This window comes from Sciurus vulgaris, assembly GCF_902686455.1.
Source record: "Sciurus vulgaris genome assembly, chromosome: 6".
NCBI lineage: Eukaryota > Metazoa > Chordata > Mammalia > Rodentia > Sciuridae > Sciurus > Sciurus vulgaris.
The window spans coordinates 70,324,782-70,351,358 of NC_136466.1; the positions used below are offsets into that span (position 1 = coordinate 70,324,782).

General features: G+C 42.3%; 2 protein-coding genes across 2 annotated transcripts; both read right to left on the minus strand.

Annotated features, from left to right (window-relative positions):
• Positions 1–16,862: 16,862 nt before the first annotated feature.
• Positions 16,863–19,325, minus strand: LOC306664305 (protocadherin gamma-B7-like; the record flags this gene model as incomplete). Its single annotated transcript, XM_079145139.1, has 1 exon — positions 16,863–19,325. One exon carries the CDS (start codon positions 19,323–19,325, stop codon positions 16,863–16,865), a length of 2,463 nt encoding a protein of 820 aa, XP_079001265.1.
• On the minus strand, positions 19,321–25,305 carry LOC306663800 (protocadherin gamma-A10). Its single transcript, XM_079144376.1, has one exon. The coding sequence runs from the start codon at positions 24,058–24,060 to the stop codon at positions 21,604–21,606; it is 2,457 nt and encodes an 818-aa protein (XP_079000502.1). The 5' UTR covers positions 24,061–25,305; the 3' UTR covers positions 19,321–21,603.
• Positions 25,306–26,577: the final 1,272 nt, after the last annotated feature.

Sequence of the window (26,577 nt, forward strand, 5' to 3'; positions counted from 1 at the left end):
GCTAAAAATATGAAAAAACTTTCTAAGAGGTTTCACAATACAGAAATCTTATGGATTGAGGTATTTATTTCAAAAAATTGACAACTGTCTTGGTCTTTAGTTTTCTAAGATGAATCAGAAAGTTGACTCTTACCAGAAGTTTGATGTAGAGGAAAAGCATGTATAAAAAATCATTCAGCTCATGTTTTTTGAGTAATTAAGTGTGCAAAGCACAGTGTGAAATGCTTCAGAGACTTAATGATGGGCTAAGAAATCATACCTATCCTTGATGGTATTATACATAATAGATCTTTGTAGGACTTCTCTGAGAAATATTATGTCAGCACCAACTTCTCTTCACATAGATTATTTTGTTTGCTCTGTCTTGTGAAAATTTCTTCACATTTCCTGACCAAAGCCCTTTCCATATAATATCCAGAAACATTACCCTCTATAAAACATTTTCAAGTTACTTTTGTCCTAGGCTAACATTTGCTATCAGTATTTTTAAAATGTGTCTTAAACAGTATGCTCTGTGATTGGTAACTTTCCATTAGGTATAGTTCCCAAAGATGAACTCAAAGTGTAACACTAGAGAATCTGTCTCTTTCCTAAGATACAGACTCATTAAGCTTGACTAACATCTCTTCACAACTATGTTTTCTTTTTTTTGAAACTGGTATCTTGTATGAGGAAAAAGTAGAATTCCCACCAGAACTATTCAATTCCAGATCAGAGTTAAGGTGTTACATAGCACCAAAATACTGTATCACAATTTAACAAAATTGACACATTCACAAAATTGCATACAATTTTGTCCTTGATCATTAGAGTCCCACATCATTGAAAAATGATCTATGAAACATATAATTTCGGCAAGGTTCTTAGGCTGTCACTGAGTCAAGATTTCTTTTAGGATGAAAATGGTGGAAGAATGTCTGCTGACAGATTACATTTCAATATCCTGTAGAGCCATGACTTTTAAGTTATAGTTGAGCACTTCAGTTAACTTATTAGATGTAATGAATGCATGTCTCTTGCCAGAACACATAGGAAGACAAGCAAAGTCCTTGACATACTTTCATTATTGGAACCAGAAGAAGTGTAAACATCCAAACCCATTACTTGGTCTCAGAAAGTAATCAACAAATATTTTAGTTATCAATTATCAATAGCTATCCTAAATGATCTAAAATTAAGATCCATTCACTTCAGTCTTCACAGCCAAAACTAAATAACTCCAAACTTTAGGTTGTGATGATCTGTTTTCCAGTTAAACTGCTTTTTGTTTCCCCAGTACTGGATTGAACCCAGGGGTGATCTACCACTGAGCTTTATCTATATCACCAGCTCTTGTTTTTGTTTGTTTGTTTGTTTGTTTGTTTGGTGGAGGGTATTGGGAATTGAGTCCAAGGTCCTTTACCACTGTACCACATCCCCAGCCCTTTTTATTTTTTATTTGAGACAGGTTCTCACTAAGTTGTTTAGGGTCTCACTAAGTTACAAAAGCTAGTCTCAAATTTGTGTTCCTTCTGCCTCAGCCTGGATTCCTGGGATTACAGGCTGTGTCACCATGCTGGCTTTTCTCTGTTCTTTTAATTTTTGAAACAGGGTCTTACAAAGTTGCCAAGGCTGGTGTTGTACTTGAGTAAACTGTTTTTTTTTAAATAAGAAGTTTGATAGGACCCTTGTTTAGATCACACTATTCAGACAGAAAAATTTAGATTCGCAAAGTTGTCTCACACCAAAGCAATCTTTATCCTATTAGTTATGACCTAAAAGTGTGGCACCTCAATTGAAAATGCCTAGGAACTTAAGATTTTTAAGTTAGCTTCAAAAAATTTTAGAAAACTTTTGTATCCACCCTCCAGTCATCCCATTGCACCACCTGAAGAGCACATAATTCATTATAATTTTTCTCAACAGAATGTCAAGTATGCTGCCATTGAAAGCATGAATGGTTTTTCTGTCAACCATAAAAAAATGGCTATAGTTAATTAAGTATAGGTTGTGAACAAGATGATTATATATTATTCCTAGTCCTGATCACAGTCTTTCAAATTAGATATTATTATCCCTGAATCTTACTGAAGCTCAAAGAGATTAAATAACTTCTCAAAGGTGACTCAGTGAAGAAGTTACCTATTTGCAAAGCTGCTATTTTTTATGATACTACATCCTAAAACTCATGACACTGCTATTAGGAAATCCTCAACGCACATTTATTTGCTCATTCATTATTAAACAACTGTGTAATGAAGGTTTTCCCACTCAACCTGGTTTTTGAGATAGTCTAAGAGTCATAAATATTCATGCCCTAGCTCTTAATGATTTGTCCTTAAATCAAGTTAGATGAATAGATATCAGCATAATTATGATTTATTAACTTAGATTCTTAAATGATTTCTGTTTTCTAATTACAATTTTCATTCTAAGTTACCCACCATATGTGAACTGGTCATGTGATACACATTTTGATAGTTTCTGCAAGAGTGGATGCACTGTTCTCTGTTTCTTTTAGTGTTAGTTACAGAACATTATACTTAGTAACTTCTATTTGGAACTAAGTAAATACAAATTTCATATTTTTTGTATAGGCTCAAATGCTTCCTATTTTTAAGATGCAGAAGTAGAACCACATAATCTATATTACCTCTTTTTGTTGTTGTTGCTGCTCTAGGTTGCTAAGAAGCATAAAGTTATATATGACTCTTGGTAGCAGCAACTGCTTCATTTTAGAGTCATTTGATTATCTTTCCTTCTCTAAGTGGTTTCTAATCTCTTTTATAAAATTAGGTTTTAACTACTGTATTTTAAAAGTAGTCAGGTAACAAATAAAAAGAAAAAAAAGTTAATTTGGATGTTTTGGTTCCCTACCCCTTTAAAAGGGGGTACAAAAAGAAACCAGCCAATGCTTTCTCAAGAGTAATATACCTTTGCTTCCAATTTCTGTTAAATATTTGACAGTAATAATAAGGTTCTCAGGAAACAGAATCTGTGCACGTTCAAGAAAATGTTCCATGTTTACAAAGTTATGGAAATTTTAATGTAGAAAGGGGGTTTCTACAAATTTTCCATCATATCAAAAATATGCCCCAAACACATTTATTTTTATTATCTTTTTTTTGTGTGTGTGGTGCTGGTCATCAAATGCAGGACCATGCATATGCTAGGTAAATGTTCTGCCACATCCCCAGACCTTTCTTAATTTTTATTTTGAGATAGGGTTTAACTAAGTTTCTCAGACTTGCTTGGAAATTGAGATCCTCCTGCCTCAGCCTACCAAGTAGCTGGGACCAAAACATTTTTTTCTAAATTTCTTCAAAGAAATTCTCAGCTGGGCATATGGCAAAGATAATTCAAGTCATCACTGAGCCATTTTGTTAATTTTGACTACTTCACAAAATCATTAATTTGATTGGTGCAGGTAAGATGAGCAAAAGAAATGTGTGACTTTATTATAGTGTTTATTTTTATGTATAATACACATATATAGTATACTGAAATGTATAATAGAGGTGAAAAAGTCTTCACAGTTCTTCCTCATGACAATTACATTGTATATTTGATAAAACTTCCAATGTATAAGAAATAATTTCCATATTTGGAAATTTAATGATTAAAAAGATGAAATAACTTAGGACAGCAAGAAAGTATAAATGTATGTATCTCTGACGACCAGAAATTATGTGCATTAACTGGCAATAATCACACCTCAGATAAACCTGGTTGTGATACTGCCACTGTGCAAAACTTGATTTAATGTCCTTTAAAAGAAACTAAATGCACTTTATAAATGTTAGCAATCTCAAGTTTAGTTAAAAGCTATTATATTGGTGCTAGGGATACAACTCAGTGATAGGGGGCATAGCACGCCCTGGTCCAGCACCACAAAAATACATACATACATACATACATAAAACTTTTTGTTTCTGGTACTGGGGATTGAATGTAGGGAGAACTCTACCACTGAGTTACATCCCCAGCCCTTTTTAAAATTTTACACAGGTCTAGCTATGCTGTGGAAGCTGTTATTGAACTTGAGATCATCCTGCCTCAGCCTCCCAAGTAGCTGGGATTACAGACAAGTGCTACCAAGCCCAGCAAGAATCTGTGTTCTTAATAGATAAATTCACTTTAAATGTTTGACACAAAGCTGCTGCATGGCTAATAGGAAAAAAGAGTAAAAGCAGGAAGAGTATTATAGTTGATAAATTAAACTATAAAACTATATAGAGTATTAACAAAGTACTTTATAAGTTGCTTATAACAGTATGTTAATATTGTCATTGTTTATATAAACACATTTACATATATGGTATATATGTACATGTACATACATATATATCATATATATATACACACACATTATAAACAAAGCATGAGGAAACAGAATGACTGGGTTGTGGGTATCTGCCATGTACACGCAAATTTATTGGCATCTGCTTTATCAATTCTAAATACACAGGAATGAGCTATACTAAAAGGTATTTTGATCCATTCTCAGAGAATATATGATACGGACTCACCTGAATCAGTGCATGATTGTCTTTAGAGAAGACCAAATCACCTGCCAGCAAAAGAGGCTCACTTTTCTCACAGCTCTCCTGGCTGATGAGCGTGTCTGCATAGTTGGGTTGCGGGAAGATCAAGTGGCTCTTCCGGGAGTCTGCAGTGAGGGAGACCTCATGCGAATAGGTCTGCAGAAAAGCGCGCACCCCGTCCACGCCCACAAAGTGAGAGGCGGGTACTCCAGCCAATCCATTTCTGGCAGCCTGGAGCTGGCGCAGGGAGTGCCAGTGCCTCAGTCTGAGCGCCAGCAACACAATGACAAAGACCAGGAAGACGCAGGACACGGCAGCCACCGCCACCACCAGGTAAAGTGTGAGACCTGAGGTTTCAGAGTTGGCAGGAGACTCTAGACTGTCCAATTCTGCCAGGACGTCGGGGATGCTGTCGGCTACCGCCACAGTGAGCGTGACAGTGGCTGAGAGAGGGGGTCGGCCATGGTCCTGCACAGCTACCACAAGGCTCTGCTTGAGAGCATCTCTGTCCAGTAGGGTCCTTGCAGTGCGCACCTCGCCCGTGTGTAACCCCACAGAGAAAAGCCCTGGCTCGCTGGCCTTCAGCAGGCGGTAAGACAGCCAAGCATTCTGGCCTGAATCCTTGTCCACTGCCACTACCTTGGTCACTAGGTACCCAGGCTCTGCAGAGCGGGGTGCCAACTCCACGCCAGTGGAACCATCGGTGGGAAGGGCAGGGTACAGGATCTCAGGAGTGTTGTCATTCTGGTCCAGAATGAAGAGGCTCAGTGACACGTTGCTGCTGAGAGGGGGGTCCCCATTGTCACGTGCTATAACTTTCAGCTGTAGGTCTTGGAACTGCTCGTAGTCAAAGGAGTGCAATGCGTACAGGACACCGGTGTCGGAGTTAATGGAAACATAGGAGGACAGGGGTGCCCCTTGGAGGGTGTCCTCAGCCAGGGAATAAGTGACCTGGGCATTCTCATCACAGTCGGGGTCCTGGGCGGTCAGGCAGATGATGGAGGCGCCTCTAGGATTATTCTCTAGGAGATAGGCGGAGTAGGAGGACTGAGGGAATACTGGCGAGTTATCGTTGGTGTCTGTTACCTTCAACGAGATATGAGTATCGGTTGATAGAGGTGGACTTCCCCTGTCAGTGGCGGTCACCGTGATGTTGTAGCCAGGAACCCGTTCCCGGTCTAAAACTGTGTCTGTGACCAAACTGTAGTAATTCCCGTAAGATTTTTCTAATTTAAAGGGCAACTTCCCTTGGATAAAACAGACTACTTGTCCATTTTCCCCAGAGTCTTGGTCATTTACATTTAGAAGGGCAATTAATGTCCCTCTGGGAGAATTTTCTGGAACTGAGCTGGCGAGAGAGGTGACGATTACTTCAGGGGAGTTGTCATTTACGTCCAGAACTGTGATCAGGACCTTGGTTCGTGCAGAATATCCTGCATTATCCATTGCTTGCACTTCCATCTCGTAGACACCTGATTCCTCGTGGTTCAACTCCCCTATTGTTGATATTGTCCCTAAATCACTATCTAGTTTGAAAACTTGGGCCGCCTTGTTGTCAACGTACCGAAAGGAATACATCACTTTCCCATTGGCTCCTTCGTCTGGGTCAGTGGCATTTACTAGAAGCAGCTGAGTGCCCACCGATACATTCTCTGGAACACTCACGTGATATTCGGACTGAGCAAACTCTGGTGCATTGTCGTTCACATCAACAACCACCACGCGGATGTGCGCGGTGCTGGTGCGGACCGGATCGCCCCCGTCCAAAGCCGTGAGAACCAGGGAGTGTACTGCCTTTTCTTCGCGGTCCAGGGCGCGTTCCAACACCAGTTCCGGATACTTGTTACCATCTGCTCCGTTGTGCTCCTCCAGGGAGAAGTGAGGACTCGGGCTGAGCTTGTAGCTCTGCAGAGAGTTCTTCCCGATATCTGGATCCCAAGCGTGGGGAAGGGGAAACCGCATTCCAATGGCTGCGTTTTCACTCATTTTTATTTCTAATTCACTTTCACGGAAGTAGGGAGCGTTATCGTTAATGTCCCTTACTTCTACTTCCACCCCGTATATTTTCACTTTATCCTCTATGAGAATCTCTAGATTTAATTGACACTTAATGGCCCCCATACAGAGTTCTTCGCGGTCTATCCTGCCTGCCGTGACCAAGCTGCCGCTTCGCGGGTTCAGAGCGAAAAGTTGAGTCCTACCTCTAGAGACGATGCGGATTCTTCCCTCTGCTAGCTCCCAGGGCTCCAGTCCCAGGTCCTTGGAGATGTTGCCCACCTTAGAGCCTTTCTCCAGCTCTTCAAAAACTGAATAGCGTATCAGGGTGCATCCGGCTTCCCGTAGCATCCCCAGGAGAACTCCCAGCAGGACCAGCCCCTTGCTGTCTCCATGAAATCTTCCAGGAATCATTGTGTCACTTCCCTCTAGGATTATTTCTAATTCTACGCTTGACACCGAAGTCAGGATCAGCTCTCCGGTCCCTGGAATTGGGCAGTTGAGGCAGTGGGGGTGGTGCGAGCTCCTCCGTTCGATTTCTTCACAGAGATGGTTTGTCTGAATCTGTGCTTTTGTTTTTGGCGCACGCAAGGCGAACTGGATCTCTGCTTTTCTCTCCCTGATTGGTGAACAGCGGCGCTCAGAGTCCTAACCAATTACTGCACAATCTTGAATTCCCGGGAAAGGTTTTTTATTTTTATACCTTAAATAGCTCCACCTACTGTTCTTCAAATAAGGATAGAAATGGAGCCTTCTAAACCAACAGTGTTTCTTTAAGTAGAAACTTCAGTGAACTTCTTTTTAATTTCCTTAAAATTTTTCATACAGAACCACTTTAAGGTTGTTTTCTGTAACTGTGTCTTCCGATTTTTCCAATGAACTTTTAAGAGAATTTTAAGTTTCCATAACAAAAATAATTTTAATTTTATGATTTGAGAGCATCTACTTTGAAATCCACTCCCCGAAACACAACTATTATGGGAGGAGGTTTCATAGGAATTTCCTGTTTTGAGAATTTATATAATAAAGTAACCTAAACTTTCAGATTCAACTATAATTTGGGGCAAATTTTTCCATAGATTTTTTTTGTTTGCCTAAATGGAAGAACTACTTTAACAGACATGTAACACTTAAAATCAAATTTTTGTGATAATAGAACATAGATCATGAGAAAATGTGCACATTATCAAAATCTTATGTGGAAGAAGTCAGGAGAAGAAGATGTACCAACAATTTAAGAATTAAATGGAAGCATTTCAACTTGCATTAACTGGAAATAAGGTTAGTACCCTACAATTCTAATAATACATTATATTTCAAAAGCATGTTTAGTGTTGAGAAAGACTTACTAAAAGAAAATTACTAATCCAAAGAATATTATAAACTTACCTTTTACTGGGTAACTGACCTAATCCTAAGTATTGAGAATTACTAACATAATATTTGGAAGCACTTCGAAGTACAGGAAAAAATTTCCCCTAAGAAATAACTGGCTACTATGCTTTCATGAATGTATAAGGATAAACACTTTGGGGAGGGTGCTGGGATTGAACCCTGGGCCTCAGGCACTCTACAACTGAACTACAATCCAGTCTTTGGTAGTCACAAAATAATATCTTAAAAATTGGAGGGTTGGGGAATGTAGCTCTGTGGTAGGGCACTTTGCCCAACATGTGTGAGGCCCTAGGTTCAATCCCCAGAACCTCTAAATAAATAAATGTTGGGAGGGAATTTAGAGTTACCTGTAAAAGATCAGATATAAAATGAACTACTTAGTGAAATTCCAGAACTCCTAATATACCTAAATATTATTATCAAATTATCACATCTATTTCTTAAAAAAAACTTATGTGTTTCTTCTCAATTTATAGTTAATAAAGAAAAAACCTTATATTCTCAAGATATTGATCTCTACAATGGCATATGCCTGTAATTCCAGTGACTTGGGAGGCTGAGGCAGGAGGATCGCTTTTTTTGTTCGTTTGTTTTGTTTTTGGGTAAACCTCTGCAACTTAACCAAATCCTAGGCAATTTAGGGAGACGCTGTCTCAAAATTTTTAAAAGGGCCAGAGATGTAGCTCAGTGGTAAAGCACCCCTGGGTTAAATTACCAGCAGCAAACAAACAAAAACACCAGAAAGAAAAATAATTATAGATCAATTTAAAATAGTTGCATGGCAATAAGCATCATAATACCTACTTCTCACAGAGTTTGTTTTGGCTATTTTTGGTGTGTGTGAATAAAACATTTCAAAATGCTGGATGGTAAAGTAATCAAAAATATTGAGAATGAGTAAACAAAGTTGAAGCAATAAACTGCTTAAGATTTTCTTGCCAAAATATTGGATTGAAAATTAAATCAAACCATTTGCAAATAAAAGACTCGTTGAAACTCACGTGAGTAGAAGCAAGAGAGTCAAAACTTATCTTGTTCTCTTCAGTGACACTTACTGCCAAAGAAGCTTCATTAGAGAGGTCTGGCGTCATGGTGAGAAAATTAAACTGTGTTTTTCCAGAATCCAAAGCAACACACATATTGTATGAATAAGGCAAAATTCCCTCATTGTAGTTGAGAGAAACCCTTGGTCCAGTCTGAGAACAAAGATCATACTGAAAGCAGCCCCAGGAAGCAGAATTGAAGGAGTGTCTCAGGCGCAAGGCAATAGCCAAAATCAGTGCCAGGAGGAAGAGCACTGAGATCAAGGCCAAGGCCACCACCAGGTAGAACTGCAGCTCCGCCTGGGGGTCAGAGGGCACAGGATGGTCGTTGAGGTCTGGCAGTGCTTCCTGCAGGCTGTCGGCAAAGACCAGGTGCAGCGTGGCGGTGGCCGAGAGAGGCGGTTGGCCACCATCACGCACAGCGACCAGCAGGCGCTGGCGGGCCGCGTCCCTGTCGCCCAAGGAGCGAGCCGTGCGCACCTCGCCTGTGCGCAGCCCCAGGCTGAAGAGCCCGGGATCGCTGGCTTGCAGCACATGGTAGGACAACCAGGCATTGTGTCCCGAGTCAGCGTCCACCGCCACCACCTTGGTGACCAGGTAGCCGGGCTCCGCGGCTCGCGGTACAGTGTCGAAGAGCGCTGAGCCGTCGGGCGCCAGCGCGGGGTACAGCACCCGCGGGGCATTGTCGTTGCGGTCTCCTACCAACACGCGCAGGCTCACGTTGGAGGTGAGCGCGGGCGAGCCGTGGTCACGAGCCTGCAGAGTCAGCTCAAAGGAACGTAGCTGCTCGTGGTCGAAGGCTCGCTGCGCGAACACCACGCCGCTCTGTTCGCTCACAGACACGTAGGACGACAGCGCTCGAGGCTCGAGGTCGCTTGCCACGATAGAGTAGGAGACTTGGCCGTTGGGCCCCAAATCAGGGTCAGAGGCATTGACTTGAGCGATGGAAGATCCTGGAGGGTTGTTTTCAGCCAAGTGCACCATGTAGGCGGCCTGCTTAAAAACCGGAGCATTGTCATTGACGTCGCCAATGTGTAGGGTGACGCTTGTGCTGGAGGTTAAGGGCGGTTTGCCTCTGTCGGTAGCGGTAATGGTGACATTGTACTCTGGGGTGTTCTCCCGGTCCAGGGTCCCATCTATTATAAGTTTGTAGTAATTATTGGCGGAAGATTCAATTCTAAAAGGAAGTTTTTCTTTTATGAGACATGTGACTTCCCCATTTTCTCCTGAATCTTTGTCATGTGTTTTAAACAGAGCAATCACAGTACCTGGCTCTGTGTCCTCGGTTATGGAACTGGACACTGAAGTAAAAACCACATCTGGAGCATTGTCATTCTCATCTAGAATTTCTAGCATAATTTTACATTCAGTAGCCATGCCTCCACCATCCTTGGCTTCTATGCTTATGGTATAACTGCTACTGATTTCAAAGTCTATAGGGTCTTTTGATATAATCTCTCCATTTTGATGGTCTAGCATAAACTTATTTCTAATATCATCTCCTAGTGATTTGAAGGAATAGGTGATCTCTGCATTGATGCCCTCATCTTGGTCGGTGGCTGTCACCTTCAACACAGAGGTGCCCGGAGGCATGTTCTCTCTAAGGCTGACTTTGTACATATCCTGGCTGAACACTGGTGGGTTATCATTGGCATCAGTGACCTTGATTTGAATTTGAGTTGTGCCAGTCAGGACTGGGTCTCCCCCATCCAGTGCTGTCAGGACCAGGAGATGGAAGCTCTGTTGTTCCCGGTCCAGTGGCTTCTCCAACACTAATTCTGGGGCAATTTTGCCTTCAGTCTTGCCCTTCACCATCAAAGAGAAATACTCATTAGAACTGAGCTGGTAATCCTGGAGAGAGTGAGGTCCTACATCTGCATCTATAGCGGATTCCAGGCCAAACCGAGTGCCCAGAATTGCAAGTTCATTGATTTGTAGAAGAATGCTGCTCCGGGGGAAATTAGGTGGATTATCATTTATATCTTCTATCATCACATTTATGTGAAAAACATTTAGAGGGTTTTCTGCTACAATCTCTAAAGGCATAAAACACAGAGAGTTTTGGGGGCACAGCAACTCTCGATCTATTCTTTCATTCACAAGTATGTTCCCATCCTCAGTGTTTATAGTAAAGTATTTTTTCTCTGCACTAATTCTAAGGTTGCGGGTCAGTAAATCCTGAACATGCAGCCCCAGGTCCTCAGTAAGGTTCCCCACCACCGAGCCCCTGGCCATTTCTTCTGGAATAGAATAGTGGATCTGCTTCCCAAGAGCTGCAGAGAACAAAGGCAGCAGGAAGGGAAAGAGTACTTGCCGACACAGGGTCCTGCTCCTTTTCTTCGCCCTATATTCCATCCTTCTTTGTGCGTTGTTGCAGCCTCCGATGTTAAGACAAGATGCTTCACAATTGCTTTTAAAATATTTATTTCCACTGCAGAGAAAATCCAATGCTCCTAGTTCCAATCCCAACGGATTCTTGCGAAACAGAAAACACAAATCTGGGCCACTATCCTTTCACCCTTGCTTCTGTGACTACGAATAATATCACTCTGGGTGGATCACAGGATCTAGCTCTTGCAGCGAATTGGCCAACAGCGACACTCAGAGTCTATTTAGAAAACAGCAGTCAGAAGCCTTTGCAAATTTAATGGGATTTATTCCGACATAAAAATTGGATTGATATATAGGAAACTCCACAGTTTATGAGTTTTGGATGTGTTTATTTTCCAGTATTTATTATCAAAGAAGGTTCCTTGGAGATAGGGCTCATTCAGGAGAGCCTTTAACTCAGTAATAAGAGGTTAACAGTTGCTCTTTTTCTAATAAGAGGAAATGCACACGTTGGAAGAACCAGGCAAAGTCTTTTCCTCAAATGAACAAACAACCTAGATACAACACTCCAGCATTTCTCTTGACTTCAAGACAAATTTAGGCATCTGTTGGAAGACTTTCATTTCCTACAGTTGATCCTCTCCCAACGCTAGGTACTCAATTAACAGTTAATTATATTAAGGTCAACTCCCAAATGGAAAACATAAACTTGAAAGAAACATTAATGCAGAAATATCTAGAAGTGATGTGAGAATGCTAACTTTATCCAATGATGAAAATAATTCCTGTGATCAGATACCCTAAGTAAGCCTCCTTTTTCATACTTGGCTTTTCTAGACCTAGCTTCAGATTACATGTATATCACTAAATAACTATCAAAGTTTCAATAAGTTGTTTCTCAAACAATAATTGAGTATACCTATATAGAATACAAAATGAATTTATAAAGGAAAGAAAGCAAGAACTCATGATTCCTAGGTAGTTTGAAAATCAATCAAAAATATCCAGAAGAATACCAGTTAAATCAGTCTCTTTGTGGGTGTTGATGCTAGAGATTGTATCCAGGGTCTTAGGCATGCTAAGCACATACCCTAACACTGAGCTAAACCACTGAGCTTAACCCCTAAATCAATGTCTTATGAAGTCTAAATACCTACTCCATCTCTTACATAATTCAGAAACTATTCTACATGAACAAATCTGAAAATAAATCTTTAAAAGATTTGAAAATAACTTTTTGAGAAGCACTGGGTCAAATTTTTATCTATATGTGAATATGCTACATCAAAAAGTCTTCTACCCAGACAGTAAAGAACAAAGGGAAATAATACCACTCAATGATTGGATTATATCTTGAGAACAATCTATTGACTTCACCATAGTAATAGAAAAGATATCTGGAACTTAAGGAAAAAATGTTCTACATTTCCTCTCCCAAGCAAGTTCAGTAAATAAATATACTCAATAAACCTACTCAATAAATCTACTCTGATAGGATGAAGCAATGAGGCAAAGTTGAAATAGTCTCTACAATCTAAATATATCATCAATCATCAAAGAGCAAAATAGAATTGCTTTATGCTTAGAAAAATGATTAAATGTATAAGTGTGAGTATGAATAGGTAGAGCAGAAGAAACAAGCTACTGAATCAATATGGTTAAATTTGAACATTAGAAGTAATAGCAAATAATGGTAGAATGTAACTATAAATCAATGGAGGCATGGTCAAATTGAAAGGTTGTGAATTTAAAATAAAAACTGAATCAGTAATTTGAATTAATCAGTTTAACACTGATAGCCACAGACAATGATGATAGAAAAAGAATACTAAAATTCAACTTACTACAAAGTAAGCCAAGATGAAATAGACCTTTGAAGTCAAAAGGAAATATGCCAGTACTAAAGAAAAAACTGACATTCACAAAGATTTTTGAAAAATGATGGGAATGTGATTAAGGGTAAAGTACAAGAACTCACATATATTGCTCTAAATATGTATGAACTTTTGACTGTCTTAAACCCAGTTTACATAACAGGCACTCCAAAAATTCCCTTAAAACACTTGCACCAAGACATTAACAATTGGGCAGAGAAATAAATCTCACCTGATTGCATGTTGGGTCACATTTGCCTAAAGTCGTAGCTGAGTCTTCAGTTATCAAGAGAGGCTCGCTTTTCTCACAGCTCTCCTGGCTGATGAGCGTGTCTGCATAGTTGGGTTGGGGAAAGATCAAGTGGCTCTTCCGTGAGTCAGCGGTGAGGGAGACCTCGTGGGAATAGGTCTGTAGGAAGGCACGCACACCCTCGACACCCACAAAGTGAGAGGCAGGAATGCCCCCTAACCCGCTGCCTGCTTCCTGGAGCAAACGTGAGGAATGCCAGCGCCTCACTCTGAGTGCCAGCAGCACAATGACGAAGATGAGGAAGATACAAGAGACCGCTGTGATGGCCACAACTAGGTAGAGCGTGAGGCCTGACTCATCTGGGTTGGCGGAAGACTCCAGACTGCCCAAGTCAGCCAGGACTTCTGGGATGCTGTCAGCCACTGCCACTGTGAGCGTGATGGTGACTGAGAGGGGAGGCTGACCATGATCCTGGACGGCAACCACAAGGCTCTGCTTGAGTGCATCTTTGTCCAGTAGGGTCCTGGCAGTACGCACCTCACCCGTGTGCATTCCCACGGTGAAGAGACCTGGCTCACTGGTTTTGAGCAGGCGGTAGGACAGCCAGGCATTCTGTCCTGAGTCTCTGTCCACTGCCACCACTTTGGTCACCAGATAACCTGGCTCTGCAGAGCGGGGTGCTAACTCCACCCCAGTGGAACCATCAGTGGGGAGAATGGGATATAAGATCTCAGGGATGTTGTCATTCTGGTCCAGTATGAACAGACTCACTGACACATTGCTGCTGAGTGGTGGGTTCCCGCTGTCACAGGCAGTCACTCTCAGTTGTAGGTTTTGGAACTGCTCATAGTCAAAAGAGCGCAATGCATACAGCACCCCAGTATCAGAGTTGATAGACACATAGGAGGACTGAGGTGCCCCCTGGATCATGTCCTCTGTGAGAGAGTAAGTGACCTGGGCATTCTCTTTGCTATCTGGGTCAAGAGCAGTCACTGAGAAAATGGAGGATCCTCTGGGATTGTTTTCAGAGACATAGGTCGAGTACGAAGAGTGAGTGAAGACTGGAGCGTTATCATTTTTGTCTCCCACATTCAGTAGGAGGTGAATTTCTGTAGACAAGGGTGGACTTCCTTGGTCTTTGGCTGTCAGTGTTATGTTATAGCTCTGGACCTGCTCTCTGTCCAGCTCCATGTTTGTTATTAACTTGTAATAATTTCCATAAGTCTTTTCTAGTTTAAAAGGAAGATTGTTAGGAATGAAACAGGAGACTTGACCATTTTCTCCAGAATCTTGATCTTGCATATTTAGAAGAGCAATTACTGTACCTGGAGGAGAATTTTCCAGCACTGAATCAATAGAAGAGGTGACAGTTATTTCTGGGGCATTATCATTCACATCCAAAACTGTAACCAACATCTTAGCAGTGGTAAAAAGACCTCCACCATCTTGGCCTTGAATTTCCAACTCATAGAATCTATATTTTTCAAAATCCAGATGTCCTTGTACTAGAATTTCACCAGTTTGAGAATTCAACTGGAATATTTCAGAAGCTTTGCTCTCTGTATTCTGGAATGAATACATCACTTCCCCGTTGATACCCTCATCTGGATCCGTTGCATTTACCTTGAGCACTCGAGTCCCAGAGCTGAGGTTTTCAGGAACACTCACTTGATACACAGATTGTGTAAACTTTGGGATGTGATCATTTACATCGAGGACCACCACACGAATGGGAACAGAGCCCTTGCGGATGGGATCTCCTCCATCTAGGGCTGTGAGGAGGAGAAGGTGAGCCGCCTCTTTCTCCCGGTCCAGGCCCCCCTCCAGTACTAGCTCTGGATTCTTGGCCCCATCAGTTCCGCCTCTCACTTGCAAGGAAAAGTAACTATTAGGGCTGAGCTGGTAGCTCTGGAGAGAGTTCACTCCCACATCTGGATCCCTAGCGTTAGGTAGAGGAAATCTCAGTCCAGGAGTTGCGTGCTCATTGACTTTTATCTCTATTTCCTCTTCCCGGAAACTGGGAGCGTTATCATTGACATCCATTATTTCTACCTCCACTCCATAAATCTTCAAGGTATCCTCCACAAGAATCTCTATATTTAAAAAGCAGGAGGAAACCGTCTCACAGAGCTCCTCCCGGTCTATCCTACCCGCGGTGATCAAGCTGCCACCTCGCGGAGTTAAAGCGAAAAGCTGCGTTTTTCCCCTGGAGACAATGCGGACTCCGCGGTCGGTCAGCTCCCGGGGCTCCAACCCCAAGTCCTTGGAGATGTTTCCCACGAAGAAGCCTTTGTCCACCTCTTCTAGCACGGAGTATCGGATCTGCCCGGCTCCAGACTCGGGCAGCATCCCCAGGAAAATACAGAGCAGCAGCGGCGCGCTGCGGTCCAGGCGCTGTGGCGGATTCGCCATGGCCGGGACCGAGCCGATAATCCGTAGTGTGTAGAGCGTGTTTGTTCTGAATCAGTTTACGTGTCTGTCCACGAGGTTTCAGGCCGTCCGCATCCAAAATATATTAGAAAGCGAAGGAAAGTGCTTTTAAGTTTCCAGCATCAGGATCTGTGAGTATCCATCTTATTCTGCTTTGTGTAGTAGAGGTCGGGGAAGGGGCTCAATAGCTCGCAGCCTCCCATTCCCTGATTGGTGAACAGCGGCGCCTAGAGCCCAATCTTATTATTGCAAGCACTAAGAAAAACTGATGGGTTGGTTCCGGAAGAAATTAACACTTACCTCTGTGAATCACACGTATTTGTAAAGCTTAAAATCGCGAACAACAGTTATGTAATGAGATACTAAATGTTTACCAAGAGCACTTATGAAATTAATGATTATTAAAAGGACTTGTTTAATTTTTTAAAAATTTCAACTACTACTGGGACTGAAAACTTGGTTCTAATTGATTTCACTGACTGAAGGGAACAGGCATTTGTGGGTATGGAGATAGCATGGTCCCGATAAAATTATCAGGTAAGATGAGTGACTAATTCTTACCAATTTTTATTTATTTATTTAGCGGTACTGGGGATTGAACTCAGGGCCTTGTGCTTGCAAGGCAAGCACTCTACCAGCTGAGCTATTTCCCCAGCCCATCTTACCAATTTTTAAATGAGAATAATAAAACTTTTGATAAAATTTAAATATTAGGGTTGAAATTTAAAATACCAAGATAAAATATAACTATTTCATATCCTTAACTAAAAGGCATTTTCATGAATATTTTCCCTGAGATTTCATGTTTGTGTGAGTGTGGGGGGGGGGTGTTGGGAATGGAACATAGGGAGCTATACCCCCAAACCTCAAAAATTTTATTCTAAAATACCTTTGTATGGTAGGAGGATTTTGAAGCATTGAAAACTTTTGTCTTACCTGTGATACCCAAAGGTTTGACCTAGATTTATCTTAGGAACTTCACCAAAATATTATCTAAAATCTTGAAATAGTGCTATGTGGGCTACAATGGCATATTGAAATATAAAAACATCATTTTAAATACCTGGTCAAATGTGTTCTTCTCTGCTTCAGCACTAGGAGGTAAAATGCTAGCCAATAGCACTGAAGAGCTGTCTTTGTTGAGAATGTCTTGTACCGAAGGACAATGATCAACAGAAGTAAGAAAATTAAATTCTGTATTAGTTTGATCCCTGGGCACAGGCATATTATAGGCATAGGGTAACGTTCCATCACTGTAATTGGGGGGCAGCACGGGTCCAGATTTTGGGCAAAAAACTGACCCAAAGCAGCTTCTGGCTACAGGGTTGGAGTACTGTCTCAAGCGCAAAGTAATAGCCAGAATCACTGCGAGAAGGAAAAGCACCGAGATCAAGGCCAAAGCCACAACCAGGTAAAACTGAAGCTCTGCCTGAGGATCAGAGGGAACAGGACGATCTGCGATATCCGGCAGAACCTCCTGTAGGCTATCGGCGAAGATTAGGAGCAGCGTGGCTGTCGCTGAGAGGGGTGGCTGTCCACCATCACGCACAGTGACTAGCAGGCGGTGGCGGGATGCATCTCTGTCGTTCAAGGGACGCACTGTGCGTACCTCGCCCGTGCGCAGGCCCAGGTTGAAGAGCCCGGGATCCGTCGCCTGCAGTAAGTGGTAAGAGAGCCAGGCGTTGTGACCTGCGTCAGCATCCACCGCCACCACTTTGGTGATCAAGTAACCGGGTTGTGCGGCTCGTGGCACTGTGTCGAAGAGCGCTGAGCCGTCGGGACCCAGAGTGGGGTACAACACTCGTGGAGCGTTGTCATTGCGGTCATCCACCAACACGCGCAGACTCACGTTGGCGCTGAGAACCGGCAAGCCCTGGTCGCGAGCCTGTAGCGTCAGCTCGAAGTCTCTCAGCTGCTCATGGTCAAAGGCGCGCTGCGCAAACACCACCCCGCTCTGCGCATTCACCGACACATAGGAAAACAGTGCTTTGGGTTCCAGATCGCTGGCAACAATAGAGTAGGAGACTTGGCCATTGGGTCCCAGATCTGGATCCCATGCTCGGATCTGGGTTATGGAGGCACCGGGCTGGTTGTTTTCTGGTATGTGGACCAGGTAGGCGGACTGTTGGAAAATGGGCGCGTTGTCATTCACATCAATGATGTGCAGGGTGACGGTTGTGCTGGAGGAGAGGGGTGGCTTGCCTCTGTCAGTGGCTGTGATAGTAAGGTTGTATGCTGGGGTCTGCTCCCGGTCCAGGGCCCCATCTGTTACTAACTTGTAGTAATTACTGGAAGAAGAATGAATCTTAAATGGACCGTCTCTACTTAAACTACATGTGACCTCTGCATTTTCCCCCGAATCTCGGTCCCGTGTTTTAAAGAGGGCCACAACCATTCCATAAGGGGAGTCCTCCAAAATCTGATCAGAGAAAGAAGTGATTATTATTTCTGGGCTGTTGTCATTTTCATCTAGAACCTCTATGATTATTTTACACTGTGTAGAGAGAGATCCACGGTCCTTTACTTCTACTTTCATTGTGTATCTTTCTACTTCTTCAAAATCCAAGGACTGGTGAGTTATAATGTTTCCTGTATTTGGATCCAGATAGAACACACGTTGGGCTTTGTCAGCCACTCCAAGGAAAGAGTAGGTGAACTCTGCATTGATGCCCTCATCCTGATCAGTGGCCATCACCCTTAGGACTGAGGTGCCTGGAGGCACGTCTTCCCGGAGGCTGACCCTGTATACGTCCTGACTAAACACTGGAGGGTTATCATTGGCATCCACTACTATAATTCCAATCTTAATGGAACCGCTTCGGGGTGGGTGTCCACTGTCTAAGGCTGTCAGGACCAGGTGGTGAGTGCTCTGTGTTTCTCGGTCCAGGGGCTTCTGCAATAATAATTCTGGATATTTGTCGCCATCAGGATTATCTTTCACCACTAATGAGAAATATTCATTCGGACCTAGTTGGTATTTGCTCAGTGAATTCAGACCAATATCGGGATCTTTTGCAGATTCAAGAATTGTTCCTATTCCCGGGTTGACGGATTCACTTATTTCTAAGATTATTTCATCTTTTGGGAATTGAGGAGCATTGTCATTAATATCCTCAATCATCACAACGATATGAAAAATATTTAAAGGATTTTCCACCACAGCTTCCAACTGCAACTCACATCTTCTCCTCTCTTTGCATATCTGCTCCCGGTCTATTCGGTCCTTCACAAGTAAGTCCCCAGTCTGCGCGTCTACGTTGAAGTGCAGCTTCTCTGCGCTAACTCGCAGCTTCCGAGCCGACACATCAAAGATATTGAGCCCCAGATCCTTGGCGAGGTTCCCCACCACCGAACCCTTGGCCAGCTCCTCGGGAATCGAGTAGCGGATCGGCTCGCAGAGCGCCGAATAGAACAAAGGCAACAGCCAGAGAAACAGTACCTGCCCGCGGCCGGCGCGTCGCCTCTGCGCGCAGCTCCCTCCCATCACTCGCTCGGGTTTTCACTGGGTCCTCCTCTTCTCAGTTGGGAGAAAAAGTAATTTACCACGCAGGAAGAGTATTTAGTCCAGGACAGGCGGAGCCCAGTTTCGGGGATGGGAATCTGTGTGTGTACTCTCCAGGAGTGAGAGGGTTTCCTTCTGTGCGTGTTGGTGGCTGCGCAGGAAATCCCAGGCTAGAGGCTGAGGGATCCCGGGCGTTGGTGCTTGCTCTGCACTGGCCGACAGCGGCGCCCAGAGGCTCCGTGTGGAACTGCAGCCTGGCTTTTCAACTAGGGAATCTTCGATTTTCCACAGTATAAGTTCATAACCAAAATATTTGAATCTCATACCTTGGTTATTCTGTTTTCATCACGAAACATTTTTACGTCATCATATGTCTCTTTATATATTAAAAGTTTATATTGAGTTTTAAAAGACTATAGAGTGAAGGTCTACAGGTCTCCTATCCCATGGTCCATTGTCACTGAATTCCTCCTTTCAGAGACAATTACTGTTACTCCTTTTAAGAATAATTATCGACAAATGGGAAATACTGGAGATAAGCAAAAGGTTTTTGTCTTTAATTCTAGCCTTCATTCAGCAGAAACTAATAACCCTTCCACATTTAGATATTAGAATGTAACCATGGCTATCATCTAGGATATTCTGTATTTTGCTTTCAAAATAATTATATTTAAAACTTTTGCTAATAATAACTACAATGCCAAAAGAGTATTTTTCAAACTGTATTTTTTAAAAAAATGATAGAATTACTGAGATGGATGCATAATAATTTGACTCCCATGGACAGAAACTTAATAGTTTCAATGATTTCACAGTTAATGACTATTTACCCTAGAGAGTATGCTCACCTTCCACAGACCTATAATTAATCAAATGTTGAATGACAAAAAATTCATGGGTCTCAAAAATATTTTGAGACACTTTAGAATACTCTGATTTTATAACACCAAGTTATCAAAGTATTAGTAACTAAGAGAACAAACAAAATACATCAATATCTTTGTTTTTATTTTTATTTTTTTGTACTGGAGATTGAAACCAGGAGTGCTGTACCCTGAGCTACATCCCTAGTCCTACTTATTTATTTTTGAGATAGGGTCTAAATTGCTGAGGGTCTAACTAAATTGTTGAGGCTGGTCTTGAACTTGTGATCTTTATCCCTCAGTTCCCGAGTCACTGGGATTAGAAGCATGTACTACCACACCCAGTTCACATCACTGTTTTCACTGACCTAAATGTGCTAATTAATTTCTCCACTGATCATTTATTTGGAAGAATTTTGTATACTTCTTTGCTTATATTCTGGTCTCAAGAATTGACATTTCTTTCTTCACTTTTATTTTGACTCTGAATTTCAGTTTCAGAGTTTCAGGTATGTTTTACTTCCTCTGCATTAACAAGTCACTGAAATACCCTTGCCACACAGTCTTTAATCCTGTTCTTGGGAATGTGTACAAATTTATGTCTCCCAATCCATATTTCTTTTTACCCTTAATGATTGGTGGGTTTGATTTAAAAAATAAAGAGAGCAGAACCACAAATCTCCTCTATTTAACCTTCTATAGACTCTTTGGAATCCCTCTTGAGCAAGGAGAGTAAAATTAAAAGGTATGTCTCCCACATAGCAGCACGAAATTAGAGAATCATATGCAAAAAGATGCCAAGTATTAATAGGTCTGATTATAGTTGGAAAAACCTAAGCACATATGAATTTTAATTGAATGTTAAGAAAACTTCAAATCTTAAAGAAATGTATTCAATTGCAACTGTTACTTCCAGGAATAGTTTGGAAAACATACCTGCAAAGGCCTATCATCCTTCTCCTTGGGAAAAACAATGCTGAGTAACCTTGGGTTTGGTCCGTGTTTCTAGTTAGGGTAATGCATTTGTTTCTAACATTTACCTATTCTTACCAGACCTGCATTCAAATCAAGAGTGTGGGTTGTCTAAAGAGCTAGGGTTTCAGCATGTGGCCACTGAGGAAAACACACAAATTGAAAATCACTGTGTATGAAAGTCTGTCTTAGGAATTTTCAGTTTTATACTCAACAAAACTATAAAATATAAGGTTCTGAAAAGCTAATCATAACAAACTTATGACAACAGGTCTTCACTGATGAGTCTTATTCATCAAATTCTACTTTTAATGTTTTAGCAAGAGACCAGTGTCACTGAATCTGAGAGAAAAGTAATTAAAAATAAGGATTTAAATTTTCCATCACTGTGCTGCAAACCTAAAGGTACAACCAATTATAATTGTTTAAAGGAAAGAAAAAGTAAAAATAGAACTCACTGGAACCAAAGGAGTATCTTCTATAGGAAACTTTGAATCATCTAACAAAGACAAAGGATCCTTTTTCTCACAGCTCTCCTGGCTGATAAGCGTGTCCGCATAGTTGGGCTGGGGGAAGATAATGTGGCTCTTCCGTGAGTCCGCAGTGAGGGAGACCTCGTGGGAATAGGTCTGCAGGAAGGCACGCACCCCGTCCACACCCACAAAGTGAGAGGCAGGCACACTTGCTAACCCTCCGCCTGATGCCTGAAGTAGGTGAGACTTGTGCCAACGCCGAAGTCTGAGTGCCAGCAGCAGAATGACGAAGGTGAGGAAGACACAGGAGACAGCAGCTAAGGCCACCACCAGGTAGAGAGTAAGGCCTGAAGTATCAGAGTCATGTTGGGGTTCCAGGCTGCCTAAGTCAGCCAGAACATCCGGAATGCTGTCAGCTATAGCCACAGTGAGAGTGATGGTGGATGAGAGAGGTGGCTGGCCATGGTCCTGCACAGCCACCACAAGGCTCTGCTTGAGAGCATCTCTGTCCAGTAGGCTCCTTGCAGTGCGCACCTCGCCCGTGTGTAACCCCACAGAGAAAAGCCCTGGCTCGCTGGCCTTCAGCAGGCGGTAAGACAGCCAAGCATTCTGTCCTGAGTCTCTGTCCACTGCCACCACCTTAGTCACCAGGTATCCAGGCTCTGCAGAGCGGGGTGCCAGCTCTACCCCAGTGGAGCCATCAGTGGGGAGGGCAGGGTACAGGATCTCAGGAGTGTTGTCATTCACATCCAGCACAAACAGGCTAAGAGACACATTGCTGCTGAGTGGTGGGTTCCCGCTGTCACTTGCAGTCACTTGCATCTTCAGCTCACGAAATTGCTCATAGTCAAAGGATCGGAGTGCATACAGGATGCCAGTGTCTGAGTTGATAGATACATAGGAGGATAGGGGTGCCCCTTGGATGGTGTCTTCAGCCAGGGAGTAAATGACCTGGGCATTCTCTTTGCTGTCTGGATCAAGGGCTGTCACTGAAAAGATGGAGGCACCCCTGGGGTTGTTCTCTGGGATATAGGTAAAGTAGGAAATGTGAGAGAAGGTTGGTGGGTTGTCATTGATATCTGCCACTTGCAGGGTAAAGTGAGTTTCAGTTGACAGAGGTGGACTCCCACCATCTGTGGCTGTTACTGTGATGTTGTAAAAGGATACCTGTTCCCTGTCAAGGGCTCTGTGTGTCACCAGTCTGTAATAACTGTCAATGGACTTTTCTAACTTAAATGGTAAATTACTTGAGATGGAACAGGTCACCTCTCCATTCTGTCCAGAGTCTAAATCATGCACATTTAAAAGGGCTATGACAGTTCCCAGAGGTGAATCTTCAGTCACTGGACTAAACAGAGATGTGATGGTCACCTCTGGACTGTTGTCATTTATATCTTCTACTGTGATCAACACTTTTGCAGTTGCAAGGTATGCTCCTCCATCTTCTGCTTGTATTTCTAGTTCATAGAAGCTTATTTCTTCATAATCTAGAATTTCGGATATTTTAATTTCCCCAGTATTTTTGTTTAGTTGGAATTTCGACAATTGTGTGTCAGGTAATTTTCGGAAGGAATAGGTCACTTCTCCATTGGCTCCTTCATCCTTGTCGGTGGCGGTGACCGTTAGCAACTGAGTGCCTACAGGCAAGTTCTCTGGAACATTTAGGCGATACTCAGGCAAAGTGAATACAGGCGCGTTGTCGTTTGTGTCGAAGACAGTCACAGTAACGAGAACAGTGCCTGATCTGAGAGGGTTACCTCCGTCAGAAGCGGTGAGAACCAAATGGTGAACGGCCTCTTCTTCTCTATCTAGGGCGTGCTCTAGCACCAGCTCCGGGTACTTGACGCCATTGGCACGATTCTGAACTCCTAGTGAGAAGTGCCTATTGGGGCTGAGCTGGTAGCTCTGTAGGGAGTTCACGCCCACATCCGGATCAATAGCTTCCGGGAGAGGAAAACGCATTCCTGGAGCAACGTTTTCATTAATCTTTACGTCTAGATTTTCTGCTTGGAACTTTGGGGCATTATCATTGATATCAGTTACTTCTATTTCTATCCCGAAAAGTTTCACCCTATCTTCCAAAAGGATGTTAAAATTCACCAGACACCGCGCGCTCTGGGCGCAGAGCTCCTCCCGGTCTATCCTGCCTGCGGTGACCAAGCTGCCGCTTCGCGGGTTCAGAGAGAAAAGCTGCGTCCTACCTCTGGAGACAATGCGGACTCCGCGCTCCGCCAGCTCCCGGGGCTCCAGTCCCAGGTCCTTGGAGATATTACCCACGAAAGAGCCTTTCTCTAACTCCTCAGGAACCGAATAGCGGATCTGCCGAGCTCCGGACTCCCAGGGCATCTGCAGGTAAAGGCAGAGGAGGACCAGCTTGGTGCAGTCGGAGAGATTCCTCTGAGCGGCCATTGTTGTCTGGTTACGGAATTCTCCTGAAGTCCTCCCCCAACACTGTATGTTTCAACTGGTTCCTTGTTCTTTCTGTGACTTGGGGGAGTCTCTGTAGCTTGCGTACCTTAAATTCCGGAGTGAGTTTCTCGTTGCAGCCCAGGAGCCAGTTTGAAGGAACTGTGAGGCTTTGTGCAGCTGGACCTGAGAATACCGACTGAGCGCTTGCTGCGTTTCTCTCCAAGTAGGTGAACAGCGGCGCTCAGAGTCCTAATAAGTTACTGCACCCATTACTGTGCATGCTAGCGACCGCTACTCTCTCTCTGTTGGATATATTGGTTGATTCTCTGGTTTCTATTGTTCCCTCTTCCCCGTTCATGGACTCGAACGCAGGACACACGTACGAGGCAAGTGCTCTCTACTTAAACTCTGCTTATATCTTTAATCAATCTCTATTTGTAGGTTTCTTACTGGGGGGTGAGATAAATTAGAATGAAAATACCATAGCATATTACACGATGTTTGGCTAAATATATAATTGCAACACATTATCCCACTTTAAAATGTAAGGCATGTACCCACTTCAAACCGTTAAATAATGCTTTCTTATGTCTTATGAAAATCTAGTTACATTCACAAAAATCTTACAATTTTACTTGAAATTGTGACTTAAATGGTTCAATTATGTTTAGTACACATTTCATATAAAGACTGCATTATACTTCTTGTGAGATAATTGACTTTGGAAGTTTTAAAATTTTAATTCGTTTAGCTTAAGACTGCATGAGAGGTCGCCAAAAATTCTTTTCTTTTTTCTCTTTCTTCCTTTTCTTTTTTTTCTCCTTTGTGTGTGTGTGTGTGTGTGTGTGTGTGTGTGTGTGTGTGTGTGTGATACTGGGAATTTAACTCAGAGAGTCTCAACCACTTAGTCACACCAACAGTCCTCTTTATTTTATTTTGAGACAGGGTCTTACTAAGTTGTAAGTTGCCCAGGCTCTCCAAACTTGAAATCCTTTTACCTAAGCCTCCCAAGTCATTGGAGTTACAGGTGCAAGTCAACATGCTCAGCTCTGATGTAGGATTTTTTTTTTTTTTGTGGGGGGGTACTAGGGATTGAACCACATCCCCAGCCCTATTTTGTATTTTATTTAGAGACCAGGTCTCACTGAGTTGCTTAGCACCTCACTTTTGTTGAGGCTGGCTTTGAACTCTTATCCTTCTGCCTCAGCCTCCTGAGCCACTGGGATCACAGGCGTGTGCCACTGCATGCACACGTAGATGTGCAGGCACATTGATGTAGATTTTTTTAACAACATCTACACGTTGATGTAGATTTTTTTAACAAATAAATATTTACCTTAAATGACCATGCCTTATCATCAGGGCATTGATGTCAGTATAAATAATCTCTTCTCTCAGACAGTTCATATGAAATCCCAAAGAAAGTGATTCACACATTATCAATTGTGCATGCCCCCAAACCCAGCAGCAGTTCTTTCCTCAAATGTGAAGGACTTAGAGACTCACTTCTTTCATACAGAAAACAAGTTGTTCAAAGGTATTTATGTTATTTATGTTACTGCATCCTCAAGTGTGGAACTCTACAGAATAGATTTTATCTCCCCACTCCCATCCCAGCAAAGTTCTTAAATTCAGAGACAGAAACTGAGACCAAAAGGTAATAGCATTTCATTTGCTTTCTTAGAAATTTCTTTCTATGTTTTCTTTTTCTTCTCCTTCTCATTCTTTTTCAGTACTGGGGATTGAACTGAAGGATCTTCACCAGTGAGCTACATCCCTAGTCCTTTTTTCTTATTTTTAATTTTAATAAAGCTCTTGCAAGTTGCCCAGGCCAACCTCATATTTATGATCCTCCTGCCTCAGCCTCCTGAGTGGCTAGGATTACAAGGATTCCTCACTATGTTCAGCTCTTCCTTGGAAATTTCTTTATCTTGCAATGCAACGAAGAGATTGAGAAGGAGTACAATTTGAGCTCCAAGACAGGTTGAAGACCATAATTATGGAAGAAATCCAGCAGGACCAGAAGTAAGAGAGAAAAAACCCTCTACAATAGTTAGTATTAAGTTTTGGGGACCACAGAAATCTTGGAAATATGAACAAAGCTTTGAATCTTCTCCCAAGAAAAATGAATACATCTATAACTTTGCATATACTTCAGAGAATTCAGAGATATGCTGGGTATTGTCACTTAGATGCCTACAGTTGGAAAAAATTACTTAAATAAATGAAGTGAGACACCAAAAGTCACCTACAAGATTATTTGCAATAAACGTTTCCTGGAAAGCAGCACCTGTTTTGAAATTTAATGCATACCTGAATATTTTCAAGCATTGAAACAACAAATATGGAAAAATTCACTTTTAAATAGTAGCAAATTTGAATAGATAGGTTATTTATTTGGTTAGAAACCAAGAGTACTGCTTCTGCTTGCTAATTAGAGTTTGATGAGATTATCTCCAGTTTGGTGACTTTTTTTTTTCACCAAATGATAGAATAACTTAAAAATGAAATAAATCT